Genomic DNA, 27745 nt, shown 5'->3' with positions numbered 1-27745 from the left:
CCACCATTCTGTGATTCTGTGAAGAGAACTGTCTGAAGCTCTTGTCTGCACACATACGCATGTGCAGCAGCAGCCTGGAGCTCTCGTTCCTCCTGTAAAGCTGCCAGGTGTGACACTGGCACCCTAAAGCTTCCCTAAGCCCTGAGAGAGACCTGCCCAGCATGCAGGGGCTTGTTTCCATGTGCACTCAGAGGGGCTTGTTGTGGGCAGGGTGGCAGTGGTCTCCAGGCACGGGCAGGTCACCCCCCCGAAGGTGGCCACGTGCCTGGAGCAGCCCAAGGAGCTTAAAACTCACGAGCTGCCTTCGAGGCAAGAGCTGACTTGCTGGGGTACCCATTTAGGAGGTGGGGGACCTGGGGGGTGGAGAAGAGGGTCCCAGCCCCCGGTGAAGGGGAGCTCCCTGCAAAGAGAGACATGCCCCTGGCTGTCGGGTGGAGGCAAATCTCCCCTCCTTCTCTTGCAGCCAGGTCTGTTGCACAGAGGGACATCTTACAGCTAGGGGCATCGGGAAGGGTTTGGCATGTCCCAGGCTGGGCTTGATGGAGTTGTGGGGCACCTTAAGACTTATTCATGTGAGCATGGCATGCAGGCGTGGACTAATATCCTCCAATTTGCAACAGACTTGCAATAAAGACAATACAATGAGGTTGAGCTAATCAGTTTTTACTTTTTCTGCACAAATATGGTTATTACTTAAGCAAAAACTCACAGAAGATCTGATATAGCTTGTGTCACTCAGGAAACAAAAGGCAGCAGAGACATTCTTCCTAAACGTAAACACTTCAGCATTCTATAACTTCATAGAAGTCTCGTACAAACTAGATTAGATTGAAAGTAGGGCCTAGCCACTTAGCAGCAAGCCAAAATCACAACTGGTTGTTGTCCGCTTGGAGCAGCCCCCGAGACTCACGGAAAGACTGCAAAGCTCTTTGCATCTTTTCAGAGCAGCTCCCCCAGACTGGGTTTCGGTAGCGCTCCAGTTTGGTGCCACAGCCCTCCTTTCGCATTCGCTTTCATTTATGTTTTTGCCGCCAGGGCAAATGGCTCTTCTGGCCTTCATTATCAGTTCCTGGAACATAATACCCTGACAGCCAAATTAAGTTTGACCTTGCCTTCCCCCCTGCCCCTCGATAACGAGCTCGCAGGATGCATAGTAACGAGACGACTGCTACAGGACACAGGGATGAAGCCGTATCCCCTCTCCCAGTTCCTATATTGTGAGAATGAATCTTTACTTCTCAAATGGGTTCTGTTCGCTGGCCGTTCCGCAGGACCATGTGTGGGCCACCCGGTGCGGTGTCACCAGCCTCCCCCAGAGGTGAGGAAGGTGTTTCCCAAAAGCCCGTTGCCTCTACAGGACCAATGGTTCCCCACCGGCCCAGTACCTCATCCCCCCTGCCCGTCCCAGCCCTCGGCTGTCCCTTCCCATCCCTCCTGCCCGTGCCTGCACAGCTTCCCCTTTCCACACACTGGGGTGCCGCCTCCCACCCGTTACCCCCCCCATCACTCCCCCAGAGCCCGGCCTCTCCCGCTGCCTCCTTGGCCCCCAGGCAGGGCCGGGGGTGAGGAGGAGGTCTCGGGGGGTGCCTGCAGCCCACCCCGCGAGGGGTAGAGAGGGGCAGAAGGGTGCAGCCGTGGTTTGCCCCCAGCCCTTCTTCTCTGGTGGTGGAGACAGCCTCTGGCTGTGGTGGGACCGGGGCAGCACCGGGGCGGCTTGCGGCAGCTGCAGCACCAGCAGCGCATGGGTACCCACCAAACCCCCGCCTGCTAAAATCCGGGCAGCGACAACCATCCCTTGCAGCCCTGGGAAGCTCCATGCGACCACACATGGCTATCAAACGCAGTTTCTTTAGTCATCTTCTCTTTAGTGATATTCTGGGTGGCATTTAGCGGACAAATGGTCATTGCATTACAATTTTCACCAAGTCATTTTGAGGAACGACGGGCTGGGTTAGCCCAGAGCACACCCTCGGCCGGGCGGCTGGGGCTCGGGGTGAGAGCGGAGGTGGGTGCAGCCCAGCGGCTGCCCTACTTCGCGTCGTTTCTGCCGACAAAGGTGAGGAGGTCCACTGCTGTGACCACACCGAACACCGTCTGCTTCGTGAAGGAACTGCCATTTCCATTCACTGTAAGCACAGAAAATGCCATTTTAGTGGGGGGAAAAAAAAGCGGGGGGGGGGGGGAGGGGGACGGGACCCCCCCACAGCTGTGCAGAGGCTGCTGTTTGCTCATTAAAGAAAACCTTGACAGGGACAGCAGCTGTCTCTGCTCTGCCTCACAGAAACGACTGATTGGGTTACTGGGATTGCTTCAGGGAGGTTTTAGCTGCAGATAACGCACCCTTTACCGGAGCAGAAAGCTCAATTTCCTGGTTGTTTTTACCCAACCTCTGTTCCAGTCCTGCTTCTGCCACCACAGAAGTTTTCAGGCCAAACTAATAAAACTCTTTAAGAGCGGCGGTGAGATGCTGTCTGCTCTGCTCTCATAAGGTCCTGCACCACCATTAATAAAACAGCATTGCAACAATTACTTTAACTATCTGATAAATGTTTTCTTAAATAAAAATAAAATTAGCCATCAGAGCCCAAACACGAGATAAAATGCAAGCTCCGAAGGTGTGGGGAGAAGGTAATAAACAAGGGGGGAACTGTGACGGCATTAAAACAGCAGCTCTGGAAAAGAAAACGAGTGTTATTTGAAAACCAGAGCAAGAGGCACTGCATACAGCCGGCTGATATTTTTTGGTGGGTACCATGTAATTTGCAGATACCATTTAATTTATATCTATCTAAAATGTGATAGATTTTTGTTATTTAATGACAACCTAGATGAGAAAGGAAATTCTGCCCAGCTTTGTTTTTGGTGAGAGAATTGGAGATGCGCACCAAAGGCGGCTTTGAATGAGAGACTTTTGTTTGCAACTTTTTGTGGGAACATGGCTGGACTCGCAAGCCAGTTTCAGAGCTGATGGGGCTTCGGGGTGGCAGGCCACGAGACACAAGCAGAGGGGTTGGGATCACAGAATCACAGAATCACAGAATGGTGGGGTTGGAAGGGACCTCTGTGGGTCATCTAGTCCAACCCCCCTGCCGAAGCAGGGCCACCTACAGCAGGCTGCACAGGACCACGTCCAGGCGGGTCTTGAATATCTCCAGAGAAGGAGACTCCACATCCTCCCTGGGCAGCCTGTTCCAGGGCTCTGTCACCCTCAGAGGGAAGAAGTTCTTCCTCATGTTCAGCTGAAACTTCCTCTGCTTCAGTTTGTGCCCATTGCCCCTTGTCCTGTCGCTGGGCACCACTGAAAAGAGTCTGGCCCCATCCTCCTGACACCCACCCGTAAGATATTTATAAGGCATTTATAAGGTCCCCTCTCAGCCTTCTCTTCTTCAGGCTGAACAAGCCCAGCTCCCTCAGCCTTTCCTGGTAGAAGAGATGCTCCAGTTCCCTCATCGTCTTTGTAGCCCCTGTTTGCACACGGTGAGTTTCGGCGGCCCCGAGTTCAGCAGCAGGAAGCCCTTTCCTAGCCGTTGATCCAGCACACTATTGCAAGCTGCCCACTGTAGGAATGCTTTGCGTGTTCAACATGTAATCCCGCAAAATCAGTATAAATACACCCTTAAGCTCTAATTCAGAAGACCAAAACATGGGTCTTCCGACTCTTTTTGCACGTTGCTAACATTTTAAACAAAGCAGCTCCCTCGAGATAAGGCCAAATTTGTACTTCTAGAAGTTTTGCGGTGTAATTGTACTGGAAACGTGCGTTGGGTCAGATCTGCAGAACAGCACCTGCCACCATACCTGTTTTGGTCAGGGGAGCAACAAAGTGTGATCCCTGCTGCCATCGACGTGTAAGCAGCCCTCGTGCTGACATGGTGCTACCGCACGTGACGCTACTGAGCCGGTTGGCTTCACCGAGAAGGAGGTGGCTGTACAGTGGTTTAAGAATAAAGCAGAGCTGCTGGTACAGCTGCTTTACTGGACTAGTCCAGTGGTGCTCCCAGATTGGCAGAGCACCCCTATACCCAGCCGCGGTCCAGGCAAGGCTCATACACAGATGCCGCAGGCCGCACGCATCAGTGTGCACTGTGCCTCCTGACTCGCATGCCGCTGGCACAGGGCTTGCTCACAGTCCAACACATTTGGTTTCAGCCTTCTCTACTTGCCATGGACCTCCAGGGTAGGTGTCTGATAGCACCCAGCCTGCAAGGCCGCTTAGCATACAAATTTATCCAGACCCCTTGGGGCACACAGGCATGAGGACATCTCATGGTTGCACCTCCGGGGCGGCAAGTGGGAACAGGGATGTTCAGAGAAGGTGGCACAGCCTCTGGGCATGCGCATCAGAAGGTCCTTAAGCAGTGGGATACAGACTGCGTAGTTTGTTCCCTTGCATTTATATGCCTGAATTCCACCTAAGCTTTATCTAATGTGTCCAAACGCTCCTTTCGACCTTGCCCTTGGGATCCTAAGGCCACAGAGATCCCTGACTTCCCCATAGTTTCCTCTGTTGTCCACAAGCAGCAAGCTAATGATTTGAATTCAAGGTCAAGAGACTAAATGACTGTTAGAGGCCTGAACCTCCAGCTGCACAGCAAAGGCACTGCGCCCCATGCTGCTGCCTACAGCCCATCTCGGCTGCAGAGGAGGGGACCAAATGAGATCCCATCATGAATACCTTCCCAACCCCAAAAGTGGGTTTTCATGGGAAACCATGAGGTGAGGGGAGGGGATGGAGCTGATGGGTGCTCCAGCGTCACCCCTGCCTGGGGGGACAACGCAGCTCCCGTGGCCAGGATCTGGGAAGTGCTCCTGCAGGACACACACCCAGTAGCGTGCTGGTCCCAGGCTCCTGTGGTTAAGGCTCCCCTCCTCTCCCCCCATCCCTAAGGTGTCAGGAAAGGAAGCGAGTGAATAGTTGACAGTTCCAGGGCTTTACAGAGCCACGGGGCAGAAATTCTTCCTGCAAAGGCTCAGGGGCTCCACAGGTGAAGCAGCTGCGCTGATACCTGCCACACTCCATTTGAGAATTTCCCTCTCCCTGCTGAAACATTCATGCAAAGCCTGTGCAGTGCTTCTGCAGATACCTACACTGCATTTGCTCGTGTACAACGATAGCAAAATGGTCGTTCTCCAGGATGCAGGAAAGCTTCCTGAGGCTGTCCTCCAGGCCAATCTAAACAGGACAAAAAGAGACATTTTATGTTTCACTTCACGTTTAAAGGACAGCAGCAGGGAGCCTGACTCCTGCCTCTAACTGTAGCCGTGAGCGGGCAGGGTGGCACCCGGCTGGGCGGGATCAGGTGCACCCCATCCACCCACGCTGTTTTGGGGAGATGGGAGAGGCTATAGGCAGCTTGCAGACTTGGCTTTGCTGCAGCTGAAATACAGCACTGTCTGCCCCCAAGCCCAAAGGGCCTCTGTGGGCCAGCACAGGAGCAGCAGCTGCAGCTCCCCTAAAACAGCGTCCATCTACCCCACTCCGCCTCTGGGCTCCTGATGGCCACCCAACCCAGGCATCCTTCCCCTGCACACCCGCAGGACCTGCCCCGTGTCCTGTCAGAGCCCATGCCTGATGCCCCAGCCCTGCCGAGCCCTGGGAATGGCTGGGGTCTGCTTCCAGAGGGTCCCAATGCCCTGGTGGGATGAAATGCTCTGTCAGTGTAAGAACATGGGTGGACATACATGCCCTATGCTCTTGGTGTGAAAGCTCCCGTGTCTGAACCCCACAGGCTCAGAAGTATTTTTGCAGGTGCCTGTCCTTACTCTCACCTCCATGACATCTCCGTTGCCCTCCCCACTTCTCTCTACCTTCAGCTCTCTGTCTTTTCAATTACATCTTCTCCCAGCTTCTCTCGCACCTCAGCGTGGTGGTGCACCTCTCCCCTCCACTCCCCGTCCCCGGACAGCAGTGGACACCAGCCACAGCCTTAGCTGTACCTTTGAGAACTGGTTGCAGATGACCTTCGTAACGGGATCTGAGAACTGTGCGTTTCCAGCCAGTACGGAGGTGAGGGTGTTGTTGAGGGTCACCATTCCCAAAATAATTCTGCAAAGGAACAGGGAGTTTTCCAAAAGGTCAGACCTGAGGTGGGGCACACATTTAATGGAGGGGCTGAACTGCTCCCCTTGAAGTCAGTGACTAAATTGCTGCTGCCGTCAGCAGGAGGCTCCAGCCTTTTTCTCATCTGAGCAGGACGAGAAGATTCTTATCCTCACCAAGCTGTTGGTTTAACAGCAAAGTCTGCTATTGCAGTCCAGGACTTAGCAGCTGGGAGAAGGAAAACCTGTGAGCTCTCCAGTTGTTTATCCATGTGGATTTCCCACCCAGCCCTCACCTCTCCTCTCGCCTCTTCCTGCCTGTCCATTGATCCAACATCTGCTGAATCTGGTAGGCACTGGTTTTGGCTTTGACCTGAACTAACTAGCTCATTTACAGGGATTTTTCTTAATGAATCTTCACAAGCAGGTAGATGATACTTTAAAAATATGCACCCCAGAATCCAACACAAGACCCTCATCACTGGATGAGTAAATGGGACCTTCTCTTTAGCTTGATCGTGGCTGCTTTTCCCATGTGAATGGCCATCTCTTTAACGAGTAAAAACAGTTACCCTGATTCAGCAACAACAGGAGCTTTGTCATATCCCTTCTCCTGGAGGATCTCAATTGCCTTTTGACAGCTGACTTCTGGGAGGAGAATGAGAGGGGCTGAGAGATTCAGTTTCTGTACCTTGATGTCCCACCACCTGTTGAAAGACAAATGGCAGCACCAAGCTGTTACTCTCTGCAGCGCAGCTGTGAGCCTTGCTAAGGCAGGCAAGGCCAGCAGAGGTGAGACCAACCACACAGAGATATTCTGCCTGCCTGCAAATCTCACCTCACTCCTATCCCCGAAGTAGTAACGTTACAAGTCCATCCCGGCCAGGTCTTCTGAAGCCCTATGCCCGGTGTTCATACAACTGCAGAGGCAGGGCTGAGGCCAGCAGTCGGTAACGTGCTGAGCTGTCCTGAGTCCAAGGAAGCTACTGAGGGCTTCACTTCAAGCTCATGAGTGGAGGCCTACAGGTTTTATTTTTTTGTTTTATGTCCTCGGTCCTCAAAACACAGCATCTGCAGCTCCTCCAGGAAAGAACCTGTCAGAGATGCTCGTGTGACTTACGAGGGACAAGCTAGGCTTGTTTGCTGGGGACCACAGGCAACTCCCAACTCATCTCAGCCCTTCATCCTTGCAGAAAAGTCAGGGCAACACAAGAGGCCAGGAGAGCCACGAGCAATTCTCACCTAGTGTGAGAGGCCTTTGAAACGTATTAAATTTTTAGGAAATATTTTGCAATAACCTTTGGTTATAGTAACCCAAAGGAGCAGGTGACATCAATAATACCTGCTGTCTTGAAAGTGGGACTAGGTGCTTTATAAGCAGCCAGCATTTGCCCAGCCACATGTCAACTGGCATCAGCAGTTTGTGATTCCCTGCCTTGAGGGTACTCTTTCCCCATGGTGTGCAAGAGACAGCTGAGTTGGTCATCTTTCTGGCCCACAGCTCTGGAAAGTGAAAATTTGCTGTTTCCTGCCTGTTAAGACCTCCAGCGATGTTTGAAAGGGTTCTTGCCACAGAAGGGAGCCATGTTCTATTGCACCTCAGCTGTGGAGCACAGAGAGGAGGCTTTGTGTGGAGCTAGATGTCCACCTCAGCTGTTCTGCTCAGCAGGGTCTAGGTGGCCTGGACAATGACTGCCACGTGGGAGAGGATCAGCAACTTTGGGACAAAAACAGCTCCTTTATAGACTTTGACTGGAGAACTGGGATATCTCAGCACTCAAGAGACAGGAGCTGACATCACAGCCTCCCTGGAGGGATCTGGACTTAACTGCGTTTTTTCTAAATTCTAAAAGATAGTACTTTCCTTTGAAGATAAGAATTTCCAGACTCAGAAAGCTGGTTCCCTTAGCACAGTTTATACCAGTGGAAGTTGTCTTACCAAGGCTTGTGCTCCTGGACATCCTTTAGGAAACCATTTTTTATCATCCACTTATCATTCAAAAATTTGGACCTAGAAATCACCAACAAAGAGTGAGTCTGTGAGCCTCCCAGAAGAAGTCGTGCTTTGTTTCATGCACTAGACCGCAGCACTGCCCCAGGGCTCCCATGATTTTTGCAGCTGGCTGCTCTTAGCCCCTTTTAAGGTCAGCGGGAGTTGCGGGTGCTCAGTAGCTCTTAGAAGCACGCCAGCTATTTGCCTTCCTAACGTTAGGCATGCAAGTTCAAAAACTGTAGCTTGGCTGATTCCTGCTCCGTGCAGTCAGTCAGTGACAAGCGGCAATAAAACCCAAGTGTCCCCTCACCCAGCACCCGGTGCTTGCCACAGTAGTGTGCTGTTTACTCCCTGCTGTTTGTTTATTTTTTCTCTGTGAGCTGCTGGAGGGGGACTCACTGCGGGCTCACTCAGGGTGCCCTGCTACCAGAATTATTGGGGTGGCTCTTCAGCAACCCACACTACCTGGGCTCAGCGGTGCTAAGCTCACGTCACCGAAGGGCCCCATGGCCCCAGCCCAGGCCATATGCAGGGAGAAGGCTACGGGAGCTCGCACCCCACTGCCAGAGAGCCGGCGAGGAAGCGAGAAACTCACATGTAGTTCCTGACGGAGTCGGGCAGGATGACGACGCAGCGCTGACCTTCCTTCAGGTCCTTGGCAGCCCGCACAGCGACGGACATGGCACTGCCTGAGCTGCCACCTGGAAGGATACCAAGAAGAGAGGAACAAGCGTTGAGGATGCCCAGGGTGCAGGGCATGGGGCACAGCACTGCCCTGGCTGATGCTACCAGAAGCACCCAGGCCAAGCAGTAGCAGAAGTGGCACCTCGTATATCAGGGCAGCTCAAGACACTGGGAGTAGGAGGACAATCAGCCCCACAGCCTTGTAGGCTTTAGGGTCAGGAAGAGATAGGGACTGAAGGGATAAGTTCTCATGGTGGCCCTTGGCAATGGGCTCGTGAGGCAGCATAAGAATCACGTTATGGACTTTGTGAACCACTTCTTGTGGTGACTCTGAGGGCAGGCCAAGGGCTGGAAGGTTCGGTACGGGACATTCATACCACTGCTGCCCACACTACACCCTTCCTTTAGGTGAGGAGAAGACCATGCCAAATCTAGAGCTTTTGGCTGACATATTTGGCAATCAAACATTGGCTTTAAATGCATTGTAAAGATTGAAAAAAACATAAACATTACATTCATGCTTGGAATACCAGGCCAACGTGATGAGAAGACTTAAACGTTCCCTGTGTCTGTGTGCACGCATGTGGTTTGCTGCACGTAGGGAAAGCAGGTCCCTGCTTTACAAAGGCAATTCTTCCACCAGTAGTTTGAGTAATGGAAGTCAAATGCATTCCTCTATCTGTGTGCCAATAACACACTGCATTCAAGGCAGCACGTATTTTACAGCAGGTTAAATTAGCACTGGGTCACATTTTTCAAACAAATGAGGAAAGGCCCTGAAAAAAGCAGTTCTGGGAACATGAAGCTATTCATAAATTATAGCAAGTGGTTTCTGTTGAAACACAGTGACTCTGTGCCTGCTAGGTTAAATCAACATTGAAACGTTTCATTACAAATGACCTGATCTTTTCCAAAACTCCCTGGATGTGAGCGCTCGGGACTTCTCTCAGCTATAACAACAAGCCTACTTATTGCCTGGTCCTGGATGCAAACCTATAGCTAGCTGCTCAGCGGCAGGGAAGGCTGAAAAAACTCTGATGCCGTGTAGAGGTTCTCAGGGCACAGGCAGGGTTTGTCAGAGGGCAACTGCTCATTTTGGAAAGCCGGTGGGATCACTTACAGCTTGTTGGCATGGGGAGAGATACTCAGTAAGACCATCTTACGCTTTATTTACTTTCAAACTTTCCTGGCCCAAACCTGGCACCTCTGGTGTGGCAACCGTTCAACGACAGAGAGTACAGCCTCACAGAGCTGTTAGCAGAGCGACAGTTTTAGCCCACCTGTCCTGCCCTGGGTCCCATTAATCTTCTTTTCAGCCCGTGTAACACTACACCACACAGAATTAGACCTGAAGATCCAGTTCCATGTGCAAAAGTGCTCCGGTAAGAGGAGAGTTATTGCTTCTATAATTATTGTGACCGATGAGTCAGATCCCAGGGCACGGACTCACTGCCACACCTCTGAAGTCTACAGCGACCTACACACCAGCTCAGGGTTCGGCCGTTCAGCCCCGTTAACCTAGCAGACACACAATGCAGAGAGCACCTACCCCAAAGTGGTTTGGTCCCAAAAGGATGAGCTTCAGAAAGTTTGTTAAGAGAAGCAACTGTTGTCATTGGTGCTTACCGCACAACAATCCCTCCTCTTTAATCAGCCTGCGAGACATGAGGAACGAGTCTCTGTCGTTGCATTTATACCACTGATCAACCACCTGCAGAGAAAGCAACAAGGTTGGTTCCTGGCGGTGTTATTTCAGGCTGTCCTGACCCTCCGAGGCATGCCGTGGTGCTGATGCCTGTGGGATCTGGCAGCCCCAAGCCGCTTCCCACGCTTGTTGAAAGCAAATTCACTTGTCAGGGAATCCTTGGCCTGGAGGGTGTGTCCTTGCTCGCAGGCACCCACCGTAGCCTTTCCAGCCAGCACCCTTTCCTTGGAGAGTTAGGGAGATCTGACAGGTCCACAGTCATGATGCAGAAGAGTGAGTGGTGTTCACGATGTCCCAGGCTAGGCTACATTAGTGGTCAAGACTTTACCAGGCAAATCAGATCCAACTACAAAAAGAGTTTTGGTTTACTACAGGTCAAAGCTCTAAAGCCATGCATCGACAGCAGAGATATGGTTAACATAAGACCTGAAAACAGAAAGAATCTGGGATCTGAGGCTGTGGGGGACCTTTCTAAGAATGAGACTGGGGGAGCACAGGCAGCTTGAGGTAGGTCTTTAAAGCGTTGTACCTGGTGGCAACTGATACACAAAGAAGAAACTTGACAAGAAGCTGTACGAGGTTCATAATCTGTGTCTTACATGGCTTGGATCTTCTCTCCCAGCCCACAAATGGTGCAGGGTTTCTGCGGTGTGCATGTGGTGCCTACGACAGCAAAGGCTCGGGAAACGTTCGCGTGATGAAAAGCAGCCTCAGCACTGACCTCTTCTGTGCGATTGCAGTACGAGGGACACGCTCTGAACACGGGTGAGGCTGAGCTGATGCAGCTGGTACCGTGGCCCCTGTATGTGGCTTCTGCTTGTAGGTCAGTTATAAGCAGATTTACTCAGAGAGACGCTTTAGCACTGGGGTCCCAATCCCCACGCAACAGCTTGTTCTGCACTGGGAAGGTACACGAGCGGCCTTAGGGCTGGGCCGCAGCTGGGGGCCAGAGCTGGCTGCTTCTGAAACTGGGAGTAGGTTGGATGCAAGGACAAAGATCAGACAGGGACTCTCATCACACAGCTACTTACTGATCTGTCAAGGACAGTTGGGATAAAGTCATGCCCAATGCCCTCCACCTCAGAGGCCGTGGTGTCCATCTGGTTCAGCTCACTGGGCAGAGCGACGATGGAGCCGTCAGGATCTGCGCCGATGATCTTTGAGGGGAGGAGGTTTTGTTAAACCAAAAAGTGAGTTCAGAAATAATCAAACACACAGCACCAAGGAAAAATTACCCATGCCATTATCAGCAACTTTTTCCTTTCCATGATATTAATATTCCTATCCACTGGCAGCATGGAGAGCTTCCAGGATAAAAAGATACTGTTTCCCACCGTCTTCTTAAATGGATCCGAAGTAATGTTCAGCTGCTGCAGAAGTGACTGGTGGCTTAAAATGTTATCACTCTCAAGGTGTTTGTCACCACCCTTTTGGCAGAGCCTGCTACTTCCAAAGCTCAACCCTTAAGATAGTGTGAGTGGTCCTTCATCTGCTCCAGCGCAAAGCCAGCTAGTGAGGTCAAACCTGTAGAAACCCATGGCTACAGACATCCTTTCTGGATCTAGTTGTGCTGGCTGATAGTGGCACATCCCTGGTTGCTTACAGCTTTATGTCTGGGCTGAGGCTTCTTAAGCACCCAGCTTAAGAAGTGATGGCGACACTGCTCCACACGCAGCTTCGAGCAGTCGGCTAGGTTATCTCACACCCCGGTCCCCCAGTGGCTGGGCCCACACCACCTCTGTCTGCCATCGGTGGATCAGGGATCGCTCACACACCGGCTGCACCGGGGAAGCAGTAACCGTCAAGCCTCCAGCCTGCCTTGAAGCACCAGTTCTGCGGAATGAGCGTCTGTGGCTGGTGTCAGCCACACAGCACGGAGGCTTTTGCAACGGCAGATGAGAAGTGCTTGCACAGTCTGTGCCCCCGTGGGGCTGCTGGAGCAGAAGCTTTCAGCAGCCAGGGTAACCAGGAGCGGAAGCAGTGATGCCAGCTGAGCCAGCCACTTCTCTGGGGGACATCTGGCTGCGCCCTGCAAAGGGCAGGGCACTGGGCAGGGCGGGATTAGGAAGGAGGCTGTGGAGCCTTTGACCTCTAAGGCACTCGGATGGATCTAGGTCAAGCTGAGCACACCACCAAACTGCTTCCAACAAAAGCCAAGCTCGTTGTGAAAAAAAAAGATAGGTGGAGACAACAACAGCTTGCTCAGGTGAGCTGTGGGGCTGGGCTTGATCAAAAGTGTGGGCAGGAAAAGATGCGGGGCCACAGGTCCCAGCGGGCAGCCCTGCCTCCCAGCTTACCTTGCACTCTGGGCATTTCTCCTTCAGCTTCCTGGCAACACCAGTGACGGTGCCTCCTGTGCCAGACCCAATCACCACCATGTGGACCTTGCCTGCAGGTTAGGGAGAAGAGAGGCTTGTGAGGACTCAGCATGGCCTCTGACATGGTCTCTGCTTTAGTCAGGCCCTGCGCAGATGCAGACCGCATGTCCCTCTGCTGCTACTGCCCCGTGTGTGGAACAGACAGGCAGAGGTCATGCTAGCGGCCAAAGCATCGTCCTGCAGAGAAGCTCAGGTGAGCTTGTGGGATCTGAGCACAGCTGATCCTGCCTCAGTGCAGGGGGCGGCTGAAGATGACCTCCAGGTCTCCCAGTGGACTCTGTGATTTCTGCATCTTTGGCATCTACTGGCTTAAGGGCGTGGAACCATCTCAGCATTTCCAGCCTTTTCAAACCACACCATGTCGAAGAAAAGCATGCATGTGAATAACAACACGTAGCAATGACAGGTACAGCTTTTCAGCTGGTGTTAGCATCCACAGTGGAGAGATGGCAGAGGTCTGCCTGGCACTAGCATAGGTCAGATGCAGCCCCACTGGCATCAACAAAATTGTACTGATTTAGGACTAGTAGAAGCAGAATTAGATTCAGGCCTTCAGAGGCTTATGCTACAACTACATTGGGAAAAAGGGATTTATATTTCACTGCTGGCAGCCAATAGTAGAAAATCTAAATGTTTTAGTGGAGGGAAGGCTGGGACTCTTGTTTTTGTTGCTCCCCAACTGCTTTGCAATTATGATAACTGCTCTCCAGTTAAAACCCTTGAGTCCTATTTACATTTTAGATTGTTCTCAGTGCTGGCAATAAACTTCCCTTCTATCTGCACAGACATGGACTGTGATAGTCATTTATCCTCCCCCATCCATCACATGAAATGTCATTAGTCTGTGGAGTTTCAGTCTATTTTGATTTGCCAGTGAATGCCCTGGATCAGATGCAGCCTTCCATGCCCTGATGGGTTTATATTCCCCAGTGAGACCTCCTGGGCCATCTTGTGCCCTCAGCCAACAGGTCGCAGATATGTCGTGGTGGCAGAGATGTCATCCTTGCAGAGATGCTGTAGCCACCGAGAGACGGGCTCTTCCTCCTTGGGTACAGCCTGACTTTGTTAAGCCTCTGGTCTCCTCCTTTAGCAGGAGAAACGGGAGGCCATAGCAGGGAAGCCCTGCAGGCTCCGGCAGATCTGGAGTGGATTACGTGAAGTTGCTATACTCTGTGTGTCAGTATTGTCAAGGGTGCTTTCACCTACGGAGGCCCTTTTGGCCGTTTCTAGACATTTAGGTCAATAAACGACGTATAATAAGCCTCTCGGAGAGGGCTGTAGCCCTCTGCACACCCTCAGCACGCAGAAACAACAGCGCAGACGGTACCTTCACACTGCTCCAGGATCTCCTCAGCTGTGGTGTCGTAATGAGCCAGGGGGTTGCTTGGATTTCGGTACTGTTTATTTCAACAGAGAACAGCACGAGTTACTGTGTGAAGTGTAGGTCAAATACCAAACTAGCAATAGTTCCTGACGAGCTTTACCCAAAGCATGCAACTGCCCAGCCAGGCCAGGTCATAGGTGTTCATCCTGGTTGTCGTTTTGGAACAGGTTTCTAAGGACACTTGGGATTTGTCCACACTGGAAGATTAAACGTACCCACGAACTCTTGCTCTCTGGCACTTGGTGCCTATTTGGTGTGGGGATGGTGCAGCTGCGTCATTTGCCACATTGCCAGGTTTTGTGGGATCTGGTGGTTTTGTTAAAGCCCTAGCTGCTGGCCACAAGAAAGCTCCTCAGTATTTCGACTATTGCTTAGGCAGAAATGTTGTTAGCCTTCTCTGTTGCCTTGAAATGTTGGAAACACAACCCCACAATACTTCTAAGCAGCTCAGAAAACAAAACTCAAAATCCTACCTTAAGTGCCATATTAGAATACTTTTTTCAAGTATCTTCTATCTAATTTTGAGATCTGTTTTGTCCCACAGAGGCACTTGTGGCTGGCAGCGCAGCAAGTTAGGTGGCTGGGGGATGTGGGCCAGAGTAGTTGTCCAACCTCTGCAGAGGGATTTACCGCAGGGGATACACAGGTACGGAACTGCAATGTGTGCACACCTGTAGACCAGGCTGCTTCTGGAAATCATATTTAGACACTGAGCTCCCTTTTTGTTAACAGGAAGGACATCTATGTCTTCCCTGACTTTTCTGCACCATAGCAGCTCCCTGCCCGCTATAGGGACCCATTCCTGCAGCGGGGTCAGACCGGAGGAAGAAGTGCCCTCCCGTACAAAACCCAGTGCTGCAGGAACCACTGGTGTGAATCTTCAGTGTTTGCCCTTCCCAGCGTGAGGCAGACCAGAGGCTGCTAGCCAGGCATAACGTGTTATTTTTTTCAGGTCATAGTGAAATCTGAAACAATTTGAGGAGAATTGGACTGTGCAAGAAAACCCAGCCTCGGCCACATCCAGGCATTGGCAGAAGCATTACAGGTTTGGAAGTGTCCCTTATTTTGTTTCTGCCACCCCACGCTTTACAGAGGAGTGATTAAGTTTCAAACTCCATGAAACACTGGGGAGATCTGCCTCCGTTGCCAGTTTGAACGAAGCCCCCAGATGCCAGCACACTTGGAGCACATGCTAGGAACCGTGTTTGGAAAGAGTCGGTGGAGGAACAGCATTTACCTGATTGAGGATGTGAGAGTTTGGGATTTCACTTTTCAGGTTCCAGGCAACACGAATGTTAGACTCCGGGGCATCAAAGCGGGCGCACGGCGTCCTCACAATTTCAGCACCCAGTGCCTTCAGAACATCGACCTTTGGGAGGGAAGAGAGTAGATGTAACGCAACCGATCCCACATAGCGACGGTAATACAAACCTGTGGGCTCACGGCAGCGTCAGAGGCCAGAGGAGCTCTGCATGCAGGAGACATTTAACATTTGGAGATACAATGTCCGATTCTCGGTTATGCTAACTCCGACATGCTCCAGGCACCCAGGGCCTCCTGCCTGAAGCCAGCAGACGGATTCAAGCCTGGCCTCGTGCCCCGTCCTACCCGGGGGGCAGGCTGGGGAGGCGGTGGAGGTGGGTGACTCTGTGCTGCTCCTCGGGGCCTGGGGAAAGGGGCAGAGGGCACCAGGGTAGGGGGCAGCGTCTCCTGTGTGCTGTGGTCTGAGCCCCTGGATGCAAGGAGGAGGTCTTAAAGCTGTCTTTGCCCCAAGTCCCTTCTCTTCCCTCACCAAGCACAGAGAAGGAGCAACTACAAATCAGCCCTAGGGTATTAATTCGTGGAGAGATGTGGCTGTTGAGCAGAGAGGGGATCAAAAGAGGAGGGTGGATGAGTGTCAGGGTGCCTGGAAGTGAAGCCCACGGCAGCTGGAGGTGATATCTGATCCAGACTGAGTTGAGGTGAGATCTAGGTTGAAATGAGGGTGGTGCTTCAGAGCAGGGCTCAGCTTTGAGCCAAGTCAGGGTCCAGGTCTCGCTTCACTGGTATGAGCTCAGCTGAGCAGTTTGTGAGATTTCTGGCTCCCCAGCACAAAGGTTTCTGCCATCTCTGGGATGACAGTTTCACCTGATCATCAGCTCTCTTGCAAGTGACTCGATTTCCACTGTCTGGAGAAAGCAGGCTGAGACGATCGTAGGTGTCTCCAGGTTAAAGAAAACCTCAGAGACACAGAAAGACCAAGTGACACACCAGATGTCAGCAGGGAAGTTAGCAGGATCAGCAGCTGAGCCCCAGTGCCTGCCTGCCTCTCCTGCTCTCCATCCTGCCCTCTCCCTTGCGGACAGCAGGCATCGCTCTGTTTCTCTGCAGCCATGCACCGCGGTTGTCTAATGCGTGACCCCAGCTGCACCGCTGACGCTAGATAATCAGCCAGATCACCACAGTGTGCTTTTTTTTTTTTCCTAAGGAGAAATCTTCTGAGTAACTACAAAGCTATGTCAGTGTGTGCAGTGAGGCTCGTTACCCTTTAAAGGAGAGGACTCTCCATCTCTAGAAAGGGAGAGGCAGAGAGAGACAGGGAGGGAGATGTTCCCTGGCTGGGGGGCAATACCGTACAGAGCTCTGACCTTTTCCATACTCATGTTCTCCGGCAAGACGATGATGCAGCGGTAACCTTTCACTGCAGCTACCAGTGCCAGCCCGATTCCTAGGTGGTGGGGAGGAAAGGGAATTGGTTAATCACAGCATTTGTCCGGGCCAACTGAGGTGCGCTGCTTCCTACATTCCGCTCTCCCACCAGTGAGCGTAGCCTAGAAATGTTCAGGGATGGGCGACAGGTGAGGGCATCCTCCGCGAACCTCTCGGGATGTGCCGGGAGCACCAGGGAGCATGGAGGGACGTGCTGGCAGGCGAGCCGAGCTGCAGCATCCCTCTTGCTTGCAGGAGCCTGTTGGCGTGCCACAGAGCGAGTGGCAAGGCTGGGGAGTACGATCCTCCCCTCACCGGGGCTCAGGCCTCTTCCTTTCTTTTCCAAAGCACAGGAGAGAGGTGACTTTGCTTCAGGAGTGCCTCCCCCTCTGCCTCAAACACTCTCAGTTTTGGGGGGACACACACGAAGCTGCACATGTCACCCTGTGGCGAGCAGGTGAAGGGGGCCTTCGCTCCGGTTTCACAGGAGGTGATGAATGGAGCCAGCGGCTCCCCGGCCAGAGGAGGAAGGTGAGGCCGGAGCAGCATGTCCCTGCGGGAGGCTGTGGGAAGCATGGTGCCACCCCGACTGCCCCGGCTGGGCAGGCAGCCTGGGGAGAGGCCCCGGGGGCCCCCGTGTCTGGGGGGTGGCTGCGGCAAGGGGGGCTGTCTCTGGCCTCAAAGGACATTGGCAATTTCAGCAACAAGGCACCTCAGCACCCCAGGATGCCCATGGACCCCCGGGAGGGAGCCGAGGGGAGGATGGAGCCAGAGCCGCGGGGCCCCAGCCTGACCTTGTAGCTGCAAGCGCAAGAGCTCCTTGCACCCCTGCCCCTCCTGCAGCCCCTCAGAAATGCCTCCCTGCCCAGTACCCAGGCGGAGGGAGCATCCCTGCCCTTCCCACCTGTGTTTCCTGAAGTGGGTTCGATCAGCGTGTCTCCCGGTTTTATAATCCCGGCTCTCTCTGCGTCTTCCACCATCCTCAGGCTGATGCGGTCCTTCACGCTGCCCCCCGCGTTGAAGTACTCACATTTTGCCACTGGAGACGAAAGGTGAGGGTCTGTCAGGGACAAGCTGCAGGTGGGAGCACCAGATTGCCCCGCGGTCCCCAGCTCCCTGCTCCCCCAGCCCTCACTGCAGTCATTAGAGGACACCCATTCCTCCTCTGCGGGATGGTCCTTTGCTCAGGGGTGCACATCCACCTTCTGCTTACAGGGTGCTGCAGCTTGTCATGGGATTACCCACAAGCATACCTGCCTGCAGTTCATCTTTCCCCCTTGTTTCTTCCACCTGCAGCACCCTGAAGGCAGCAGGCAAGCCTGGTAATCCCAGGATGGGTTTAAAATTGACTGGACACACAGTGATTCCTAGGTGGAAGGTCCCACACCAGTATGATGCACCTTGCTGCCCTGCCTCAAGGACTTTTCTCTGAGCAAGCCACTGTCAGGGTCTCAGCAAGCTCTCATGGTCTTTCCTGGGGCATGGCAGTTATTAATAGGTATCTAAAAAGGTGCCCTTCTGTAGGGATGATCTGTAGTCCTGAATGGGGTGCCATAAAGAAAAACAAACAACAGAAATGGACTTTAAAGGGTCAGACAAAATTAGGTTTTCTTTACTAAGCTACCAAAAAAACAGCTAATGGAGACTTTCCAAGGCAGGCTCAAACTGCGAGACACACCTTGGCTCTTAACCAGGCCCTCCACACCGCCGATGCTTGGGGCAGGAGACTGCTCACCAAGGTTCTAGTGAGCATCTACATCTGAACTGATGGCACTGAGCTCTGGCTGACGGACAACAGGGTGAAATGGGTGCTTTCAGGCTGTCGTTCACTTCGTCCTAGCAGAGACAGCTACTTCAGGCTGACCAGTCAAGCAGATACCTCAGCAGCTAGAACAATGGGGAAACCAAAATCTTGTGCTCATCATTACATTTTATAATACAGACTGCCAAAACTTCAGCTACACAGAGATCCCCAGAGGCACAGAGATTACAAGGTAATCGTGTCCAGCCGTAACTGCTTCCGTGACGCGGCAGTGCTGCAAGCTTCTGTGGATTTGCTCGCTAAGAGGCTCCATGCTGACCTGCAGCTCAGAGAGGACCATGCAGCTGCTCTACCTGTCCTGCTCTCCTTCCTCTTCTGAGCCAGGGGAGGGAGACACCATCCCAACAAACAGGGTGTCCCCGCCTTCATCGTTGCTGTTTGCACCAAATCCTCCAGCTCCCGTCAGGCACTTGCGCCAGCAAGACGTCCTCCAAGGGACAGACTGCTTCAGAGGGGGACCAGGCATTGCAGACCTGTCCTCCTGCCTCTGCCACCTCTGCTACACTGTCCCCTAATGTACCCTGAGGTGCCATTCCATGAAGCAAGAGGTGCTGCAACATGGGAGGTTGCAGGGTTAGGGGGGTTGCATGAGGAGCCCAGATCCAGAGGAGGGATCTGGTTGAAGAGTACAGCACGCTCCATGTGGATGTGTGCCCAGCTATGTGAAATTCATGAATGTTACTGCCTGCAGGACACCCTTCTTTCTGCCCAGTTTGGCTGAAATTAACCAACAGCATTCAAAATTATAGGAAAGGAGACTGAAAAGTCCATATGCACAGAGACAGCCTAACGGTATCATCCTTATTTCTGTAGGGACCAGGCTGAAAACAGCCGTTAGTGGGACAGCACCAGCACCACACTAACATCTGCTCAGGGAGCAAGACTTGAGTCCTGCTGGAAACTGGGCCCCGCAGCCGGTGCCTTGGCCTGGCTCTTAGCACCGGGGCCTGGCACGTGTGTCACTGACAAACCCAGCTGCCTGCAGCCCCCGCTGCTCTGCCTGGGGGTGCGTTTTGGGAAGGTGCCCAAGGGGCAGTGGTGCAGCAGATGGGAGCGCCTGGCCGGGCTCCAGCTGAGCCGGTGGAGGTGGCATGGCCAGGTGAAGCCAAGGCAGAGTTCCCCCTGTGTGGGACTCAGGGAGCCATGAGGCTCCCACACGGCCCCTGGCCGCAGCCCGGCATGGCTCTGCCCAGTGACCAGGGGCTATGCTGGTGCCTGGCCCCCACAGCCCAGGCAGGCTGCTGGAGGGGTCCCGCCCTGTCCCCACAGCCTGGTCAGGCTGCTGGAGGAGTCCTGCCGTGCCCATCGCCCCATCTCAGCTACCACGTTTTGGGAAGGTTTGGCCAGTCAGTCCCATGCACACCGCGTGCTGCCCCAGGTGCTGCAGCATCTCTGCCTGGTGCTGTGATGTTGCCCACCCATCCATCCCCAAATTCAGCCCAGCATTGCTCTGAGCTTATTCTGCAGTTATCTGGGAGAAGAGATGCCTTCACTGCCATTAGCCGCCTGCCTGTTGCAGCTCGAAACCGTCCTGTTTGGTCTGACAAAGGACTTCAGTGTGACCTAATTAGCAGGAGTACCCAACACGTGCCACATCTGGCCCTCCCCGCCTCTGCTTGCTCTCCACAGAGGCTCTTCCGAAGCCCCCTCCAGCACCGCCCCTCACCCTCACCTCATGGCATGGGAAAACCTGGTGGAAAGGGGACACTCACAGAGCTCACACTTGAGCCCATAGGACTTCCCAATCTTGTTGACTCGGACCATTGGGGTGCCACCAATTTTCTTCAGGATGTTGGGCAAGATTTTTGTTTCTTCTGGCCTGAAATCATGCGAAAAAAAAAAAAAAAGAGAAATATGTCAAGTCAAAGCAACTGTTCTGCAACATGTACCAAGGTAAAATCCGAGTGAGATTTCAGCAGCTTTCGCAAGGCCACTGAGAGACACCCCGACTCCAAGAGAAAAGGTGCCCACTGACAATTCATTGCAACAGGAGCTAGTTCCATTTTTCCATCACTCTTATAATGAGTTATTAATTCTTTTGCATAAAAAAATAAGGTAATTAATTTCCAGAGCTTTTCTGAAACGTCTTGTTCTGGAAGGCCCAACGTCAGACCTACAACTCATTGAAGTGACAAGAGCCGACAAGCCTTGGGATTTTACACAGCGGGTGACAAAGCTAGGAGGCGGCTGTGTGCAATATGAGGCTCCTCCTCTTTCCTCCGTCCTACCCAGCACGACCTCTATTTTTTGCACTTTCAGCTATCTCTAGGCTAACTGTTGCTTGCCTGGCCAGGACTCCTAGACTTGCAAGGATGGCTCCAAGCCATCAGAAAGGCCCAAGCCACAGAGGACTGTGGTGGGTTTTTTTGCAAATAATTAAGCTGAACTCTTGGATCAGCGCAATCCAGCCTCACGGTTTTGCTAGTCTCTGTCAGACTCCAGCAGAAGCCAAGAACTGCGTCACAGCAATTGCAACCAGAATGAAAAAGAATTGTTTGCCCAGCTCACAACTGAATGCAGCCAGGAAACTCGTGTCCTTGAACTTTTTAAAAGACAGAGGGAAAATATTGACTAGGGCTGTGTTTATTGGGGCCACAAACACATTGTCCCTGGTTGATAGCCAGCACATCTCTCTCTGAGTGGGGTGACAAAGCCCCATTCCCTTGTTGTTCAGCCCTCCTTTGCACACCTCTAACCCACTATCATCCTTTGAACCTTGAACCCAAGTTTTCCTGGTCTCCTATCACAGCCAGGCAGATGCCTGTCTGCCGACAGAAAGTCCCTATGGTGCAGGGATGACATGCTGATTTACTTAAAGACACACACACCTCCCTCCAGGTTTTGCAAGCATGTTATAAATGCTTCTTGCTTTGCAGGAGTACAGAGGTAGTAGTTTTGTGCAAGTCTTTACTACCAAAAGGAGCCAGCCTCTTTGCATCTCAAGCCCAGAAATGATGGAGTATTACACGCGTGTTGTTACCTCTCCCTCAATGGAAAGTGTTACGGCACACATCACAGCCTCCGTTGAATGCTGGTAAACGTGAGGCAATAACTCGATCCATGAGCTTCCCCCCCACTGCAGCCATCTTCCATCTGCTCTACCAGCCACCAAAACGCTCAGGGATTTCAGTGGGGCTGAGCCACGACATGAGGAGACTCCAGCTCCTTCAGACGGCGCTTAACTAGAGCCTGGCTTTCAAGAGAGTGACCTGTGTATTGCATTACACATCTAGATTGCAGGAAGTCAGCCTGAGAGAAAAAAAACCAAGGCCATTTATTTACCTTCACCCAGTAATTGTGGTAAACAAGACGCTAGCGCGCCCTTTGAACGCCAGCAAGGTGTGATGTGGCGTGGTGAGGTGCCGTGTGGCTCCACAGTCTGCAGTGGTGGAGCCTGGCAAGGGGACGGGGAAGCAGAAGGCAGCCTGTGATGCCTTGCTTGCCGGAGGGAGCCTGGCCGGGAGGGCGAAGGTGGGAGCCAGAAACAGGACAGCTCGTTGGCATCACCATCAGCCATAGTGACCGTCCCCAAAAAAGAATAGCCTTTCTCTCGCTCTAGGGCAAATTTTCTGCAGTTCCTATCAAATTCCTTTCCTAATCGCTGCTGTATTTTACTACAAAAATAAGACGAGCGCTGGCAGCTTCCTTCCCCAGCTGCGAGAGCTCTGTGCACGGGCCTGAAGGCAGCAGGGCTATGGATACAAGAACCAGTGGCAAACGCCTTTGGTGCTCCTGAAGGATGCGGTGGGGACACTCCAGTCCTGCACCTGCTGGTATCAGTTCAGGGTCACAGTCGACAAGGGTGGTTTTTCTCTGAGATTTCTGCCTTTACTCATGGCATGTTATTCCATAGGACGTCCAGGGGGAAAACAGTCCTGGCAAACCAAGTGATTCTTGCTGAGGTTATAGCAGGTCAGAACTGGCTCAAGGACTGTCAGAACCAGTCTACCTCTGTATCTTTGGGAACATTTAAATAATTAATACTCTTATTTAAAATAACATCTTGTGTTCCCCCACCCCTTTCCTCTGCTTCTACCCCAAAACTCAATCAGACTTCACACGGGAATCTCGGAAAGTCCAGAGATTTTTGCCACATGAGCTGCCATCTGTGCTTTACCCAGAGCAGAGAAAACAAACCAACCCTCTCCATGCACTGCCACGAAGTAAAAGAAAAGGTGTGACATGCCCCAGTGTATTTTATTCACTGCCATACAGCAGGCTGTGTTTCGGTCCCTGCCCCGGTGACGCTGCATGGGGCCCCTCAGCCAGCCCCCATCCCCAGGGAGGTGGCCAATGCCTGGGGCTGGGGCTGCCCCGGGCTCCCCGGCTGCCCTGCTCCGGGCTGGGAGGAAGGAATGGGCCCTGGAACTGGCACCACTTTGCTGCTCTGTGGCACCCAGATGCTAAATTGCTTAAAAACCAAGAATGCTATACTGGTCAGCATGATAATTGAGCAAAAAAAAAAACATTTTGACTGAAAAGAGCTGATCCTGTCCCTGGGCCCTTGCTGCAGGGATTGCGCTGGATGAGTGCCTGGATGTTCTGAGGCTGAGCACCCCACTCCTCCTTCACGGGCCAGACCCGGGGGATGTTTTGGGCTTCACATGTGCCAGTAGCCGTGCTCTGGCTGTGTCCTGCCCAGCTTGCCAGCCGGCTCCGGAATGACAGGCATCCACGCAGAGCAGTGCTGCACCTCCCACGGGCTCCAGGTCCTCACACGCTGGAGGTGAATTCATGTTTTACACCTCTGGCACAGGAGAGACGTGTCCGCAGTTCCCCTGACATTTACAGGACAGCCTTGTCTTTAACGGCTTGTCTGGGTCTGGTTTGTCGGGCCATGAAAGCACGAGTACAGTCTCGCCTGGATGCTTTGGCAGGCTCACCTCACCCTGGGAGGAGACCCGCTGCTGCGAGGACGGTTCACAGCGGTTGCTCACAGCAATCACTTCGCCTCGCATTGCACTCTTGGGTCACTTGCGCAGAGTGGGCAACCTCTGCGTGGGCTGTTTCCTACTTGTCTAAAAGCCCAGGCCCTGGCAATCAATTTTCGTGAAGGTCTCCCAGACATTGGTGAAGACATTGCTAGTACCTAGAAATCTGCTTGCACACAGCGTCGGTCTGTTTGAATGAGCAAGGGTGGCTGAGCTGCAGCTCTTTGACTGATGACTGCGCTGCTGTTGCCAACTCTGCTGCACACCGGGATGGGTGCAACAGCTTCGGGCTGTGTGTGTGTGTTACACTACAGCCTGGAGAGCCTTTACGGCATCTCCTCGAGCGGCTGTCAGTTGGGGTGCCTGAGCTTCCGCCGTGCAACACCAGACCTCACGAAGTCCGCTCTGCAGAAGCACACATGTGCCTGGTGGAAATCTGTCTCTGAAATACCTTCATCTTAACTCTTCTCAAATGACATGCCCCAAGCTAGCAGATTCTTTCAAATGTGTGCTGGAAAACACAGAGCTGAGTCTCAAGCCAGCCACATCTGTCTGCAATATTAAAGGGAGTGAGAAAGTTCTGTCTGGAGAGGTGAGAATAGGTGGGATTTGCCTCCTGGAAAATAAACCATCATCAAAGTAAAATATTGTCAAACTACTGACTTCTGGTCATGACCACCCTGGTGCAACAATACGGCTTCATCTTTAGAATAAGATTCCAAGCTGTCCGCAGTCTGAAATAACCAGCGTGAAAGGATTACTTACAAGGGCATACAGGAGTGTGGAGACTTGGTGGCAGGCGTTGCAGCTGTCCATGTGCACTTACTGGGCACGTTGGGAAGCCACGCGCTGTCAGCTTTGCTTTCCTGACTTCCTGTGCAGCTGCCGTTCATGAGCAAGCACGTCTTGGTCAGCTCCTGTGTTGTGGAAATAGACACCTACGGTCACCTGGGAGGAAAAGCGGGCACCTGGGCAATAACTGATGAAGGCAAAGAATGACTCCTGTGTTTGGGTGTGAAAGCAGGGTGGCCAGCCTGTGTGTGGCATCCCTGCTGCGGCATTTCAGAAACCTGGTTCTACAGATGCATCCAATTGCTCTTTTTGGCCAGTTGTACTACACCACACACATGGCAAACCACCACCTGGCCTCCTTCTCCTGTAAGTCTTCTCCTGCTCTAATGTACTTTGAAGCATCCTGTCCACTAGAAAATTTGGTGCTCTGTGATTAATTATTTGCTCAAGAGCAGTATTTTTCACCCTAGCAATGAAGAAACTGTAGATAAATCTACCCAGCAATAATCTGAGAATACTTGTATGGTGGCAGTGGGCTTCAAAGGGCCAGAGGACACCTCTACTCTGGCATTCGAGTGTATTAAAAGTGACAAAAGTGACAGAAAGAAAACGTCAGGGAAGGGCAGCAAAGGTGCTCAGGGGTACAGAGCAAGTTCCATAGTAAAACAGCTTAAATAGAGGAGGACGCATCAGACTGGAAACGAGACAGGTAACTGGTGGCCAGAGCGGGCTGTAAATCCTGGGGGATCCGGAGAAGGTGACTGAGAAACACTTTTGTTTCTCAGCACCCAATAATAAGACAAAATGAAATTATCAGAAACTTCTATAGGAGCAAAGCAGGTAAAAGTGGCATCAGAAAAGGGTTAAACAAGTTTGCAAGGTCGAGTTCACTAGTGTCTTTTAAACACGCTGGCCCTAATGGACCTGCGCTTTGTGAACACGGCAGTCTGATGCAGATGCGTATGCAGAGAAAAGGAGGAGTCTGGTTTTATAGTTTATTCTCAGCATCTGCTACTGACCAACACCAGAAACAGGGGTTACACGGAGCTCTGGTGTGGCCCTCTCTGCAATTCATCAGCCACCCTGTTCTGCTAAGGAAACCAGCCGCACGGAGAAAAGACACAGGATTTTGGTACGTGGAAGCTTCTTTTCTGGCTTGGTCACAGAATGAATTTGCCTTTGCTGAATAAAGGGACCTTGCAGCTCAGTAGGGTCACGGTCACAAGTAAAACTTATGTCTTACTGCGACTGATGATGACAGTTGGTGTTAACCTGCCTGTTGTAGCACAGCGAGCCCTGTCTTCCTACACTACTACTGTGGTGGTGCACTTTCCAACTAGAGCAAGAGTAACGCTCTCATTTACTGTAGTAGAAATTCTCAAGGGCGTGATGTTGGACCTTCCTTCTCCATTTTACTTCAGACTGAGAACAAAGTCGTAATGTGGGGAGTTTGGTATGAACCAAACCAGAATTCCAGTGACACAAAGAAGAAATACCCCATTTCCAGTCGCAGAGGACTGCCTTCAGAAGGACCAGGCCTGCCACGTGGAGGGAGGAGGAGGTAGGAAACCCACACGAGCCACCGCCTGTCCTCTGCGGAAGGAATTCAGGCCACTGACAGGCGGGCACTGGAGCCAACACACAGAGCACAGGTCACGGAGGCCGATGGGCGCGCGGAGCATCGTCCTTGTCCCAGGCCACAAAGCCACCGCTCTGCCCTCCCGGACACTCGGGCTGCCTCCGCGCCTGCAGAGCCCAGCTGATTCACAGCGGCCAGGCAAGCAGCCAACACGCTGTTGTGGCTGGGTCCTGATTATCTGATTAAGTTGTGGCCAGACATGTGATCCCAAGGGCAGAATTACCTTTTCTGCCATCCTCCTCCTGTTTGCTTCACCCACAAGGCGGAAGCTTCTTTGAAGCAGCGTGGCGGGACTACCTGAGGTCAGCGCCGGGCTTTCCCGGTGTTTTCTCCACTGGTCAGGAGGATGGGGCTGCGGTTCGCTCCCGGCGTGTTGGGCTGTCCCTGAAACACAGAAATACACCACACCATTATTCGAGCCATAGCAGAGTGCTGAAACAGCCCGCAGTGTGTGGCCGAGCTTTCTTCTCAGCCAGAGGTGCCCAGGGATCTCAAAGATGGAGGTCCACAACCTCATGTCACTGCCTGGCCCCAGGACTGAAGCTTGAAGCAGGACGGCAGGCCGGGGACACCAGGTCTCCTCCACATCTGGTGCTGAGCTGCCTTTTCTCCTCTGGAGACACCAACCCCAGCCCCACAAAGCAGTGACAGACCACGAGGGTGCAGAGTGGTCACGCTCAACAGCTTGGACCTGCAGTCTGTCTGACAAAATCTCTCCCGGCAAACTTCGCTTCCCAGCGCTCTTTCCCACCACTGCCAAACCTGTTGCTTCTTGGGAGGGGTTAAATAAAAAAAAAAAATTCATTTCCTTGCAAGCCAGGATTTGTGTCGGCCTTGAGTGTATCTCCCCAAGCAAATCTCTGTTTACCTAATGAATGAACTGGGAAGGAGCAAAAGTCACTAGTGGGTAAAGAAGAGATAAGCCAGAGGTAGTTATCGCGCTTTCACAATGGAGTTCACTGGTTACCAGCCAAAATGTTGGCAAACTAGATTTTAAAAATTTTCTTTTTTTTTTTTCTTGGTGATGCCCATCACCATTTTGTGATGGGGTGGAAAGAGAGGAAAGGCAGGGGGCTGAAATTATTAGGGCTGCTTTTGCGGGTCTCTTCACTCTTTATCTGCACGTGGCTCCCTGCCCTGGTGGTTGCTGGCCCCGAGGGAGGCCGGCAGTGGCTGCGAGGCCCCGTGCAAACCCCCTCTTCCCTCCAGCCCTGGCTGCGTGGCCGCACTGCCTGTGCCCTATCTTCCCCCACGGAGCAGCTGCCGGAGCGACTTTGAGCTGTGGGGAAAGCCGGAGAGGGTCTGGTGTCACTGGCCCCCTGCCACGATGGGGTTTGCACCCCTGCCTTAGGGCGGTGTCACCAGAGCGACTCCACATTCAGGGAGCCAACGCCAGGCGTCCGCTGCGGGGACAGCCACTGGCCAAGCCCTGGGTGAAGCCGGGTGACCTCCCCGGGGGCTCAGGGGAGCCCTGAAGAACCTTGGGCACCCACCTGGGATCGGCAGCATCCGAGCACCTCCCTCACCATTGCCAAGAAGTGCCACGGGCCCCAGCATCACCCCTGCCAGGAGCAGCCAAGCCAGCCCTGAAGCTGTGCCGAGATGGCGACCGCAGGAGGACTTCATGGCAGGAAGAGCATTACCGGCTTTCCACCTTCTAAAATAAGGTTGCATTCTGCTCATTGTGTTC

General features: G+C 52.7%; 1 protein-coding gene across 3 annotated transcripts; it reads right to left on the bottom strand.

The window, feature by feature from the left end:
- Window positions 1–1847: 1847 nt before the first annotated feature.
- LOC104327742 (cystathionine beta-synthase) lies at window positions 1848–26617 on the bottom strand. 3 transcript variants are annotated; one of them, XM_075443585.1, is made up of 17 exons: window positions 26568–26617; window positions 26279–26439; window positions 24390–24541; window positions 20406–20512; window positions 17776–17910; window positions 16811–16890; window positions 15421–15552; window positions 14127–14196; window positions 12719–12810; window positions 11453–11578; window positions 10343–10427; window positions 8628–8733; window positions 7979–8050; window positions 6612–6746; window positions 5938–6046; window positions 5089–5173; window positions 1848–2126 (listed from the first exon to the last, which is right to left on the bottom strand). In XM_075443585.1, the coding sequence occupies exons 2-17, from the start codon at window positions 26288–26290 to the stop codon at window positions 2029–2031; spliced, it is 1596 nt and encodes a 531-aa protein (XP_075299700.1). In that variant the 5' UTR covers window positions 26291–26439; window positions 26568–26617; the 3' UTR covers window positions 1848–2028. The 3 variants fall into 3 exon arrangements, with proteins under 3 accessions (XP_075299700.1, XP_075299750.1, XP_075299821.1); XM_075443635.1 differs by lacking the exons at window positions 24390–24541; window positions 26279–26439; window positions 26568–26617 and adding an exon at window positions 20807–20828; XM_075443706.1 differs by lacking the exons at window positions 24390–24541; window positions 26279–26439; window positions 26568–26617 and adding an exon at window positions 20669–20727.
- Window positions 26618–27745: the final 1128 nt, after the last annotated feature.

Source organism: Opisthocomus hoazin, chromosome 1 (assembly GCF_030867145.1).
Source record: "Opisthocomus hoazin isolate bOpiHoa1 chromosome 1, bOpiHoa1.hap1, whole genome shotgun sequence".
Taxonomy (NCBI): Eukaryota; Metazoa; Chordata; class Aves; order Opisthocomiformes; family Opisthocomidae; genus Opisthocomus; species Opisthocomus hoazin.
This window is presented reverse-complemented; position numbering and strand designations above follow the sequence as displayed.

Coding starts and splice junctions, on each gene's coding strand:
- LOC104327742 (XM_075443585.1), bottom strand. Junction 12,811..14,126: donor GATCCTGGAGCAGTGTGAAG/GTACCGTCTGCG, acceptor CCTAACCTGCAG/GCAAGGTCCACATGGTGGTG. Junction 6,047..6,611: donor CCTGTTGTTGCTGAATCAGG/GTAACTGTTTTT, acceptor GTTCCTTTGCAG/AATTATTTTGGGAATGGTGA.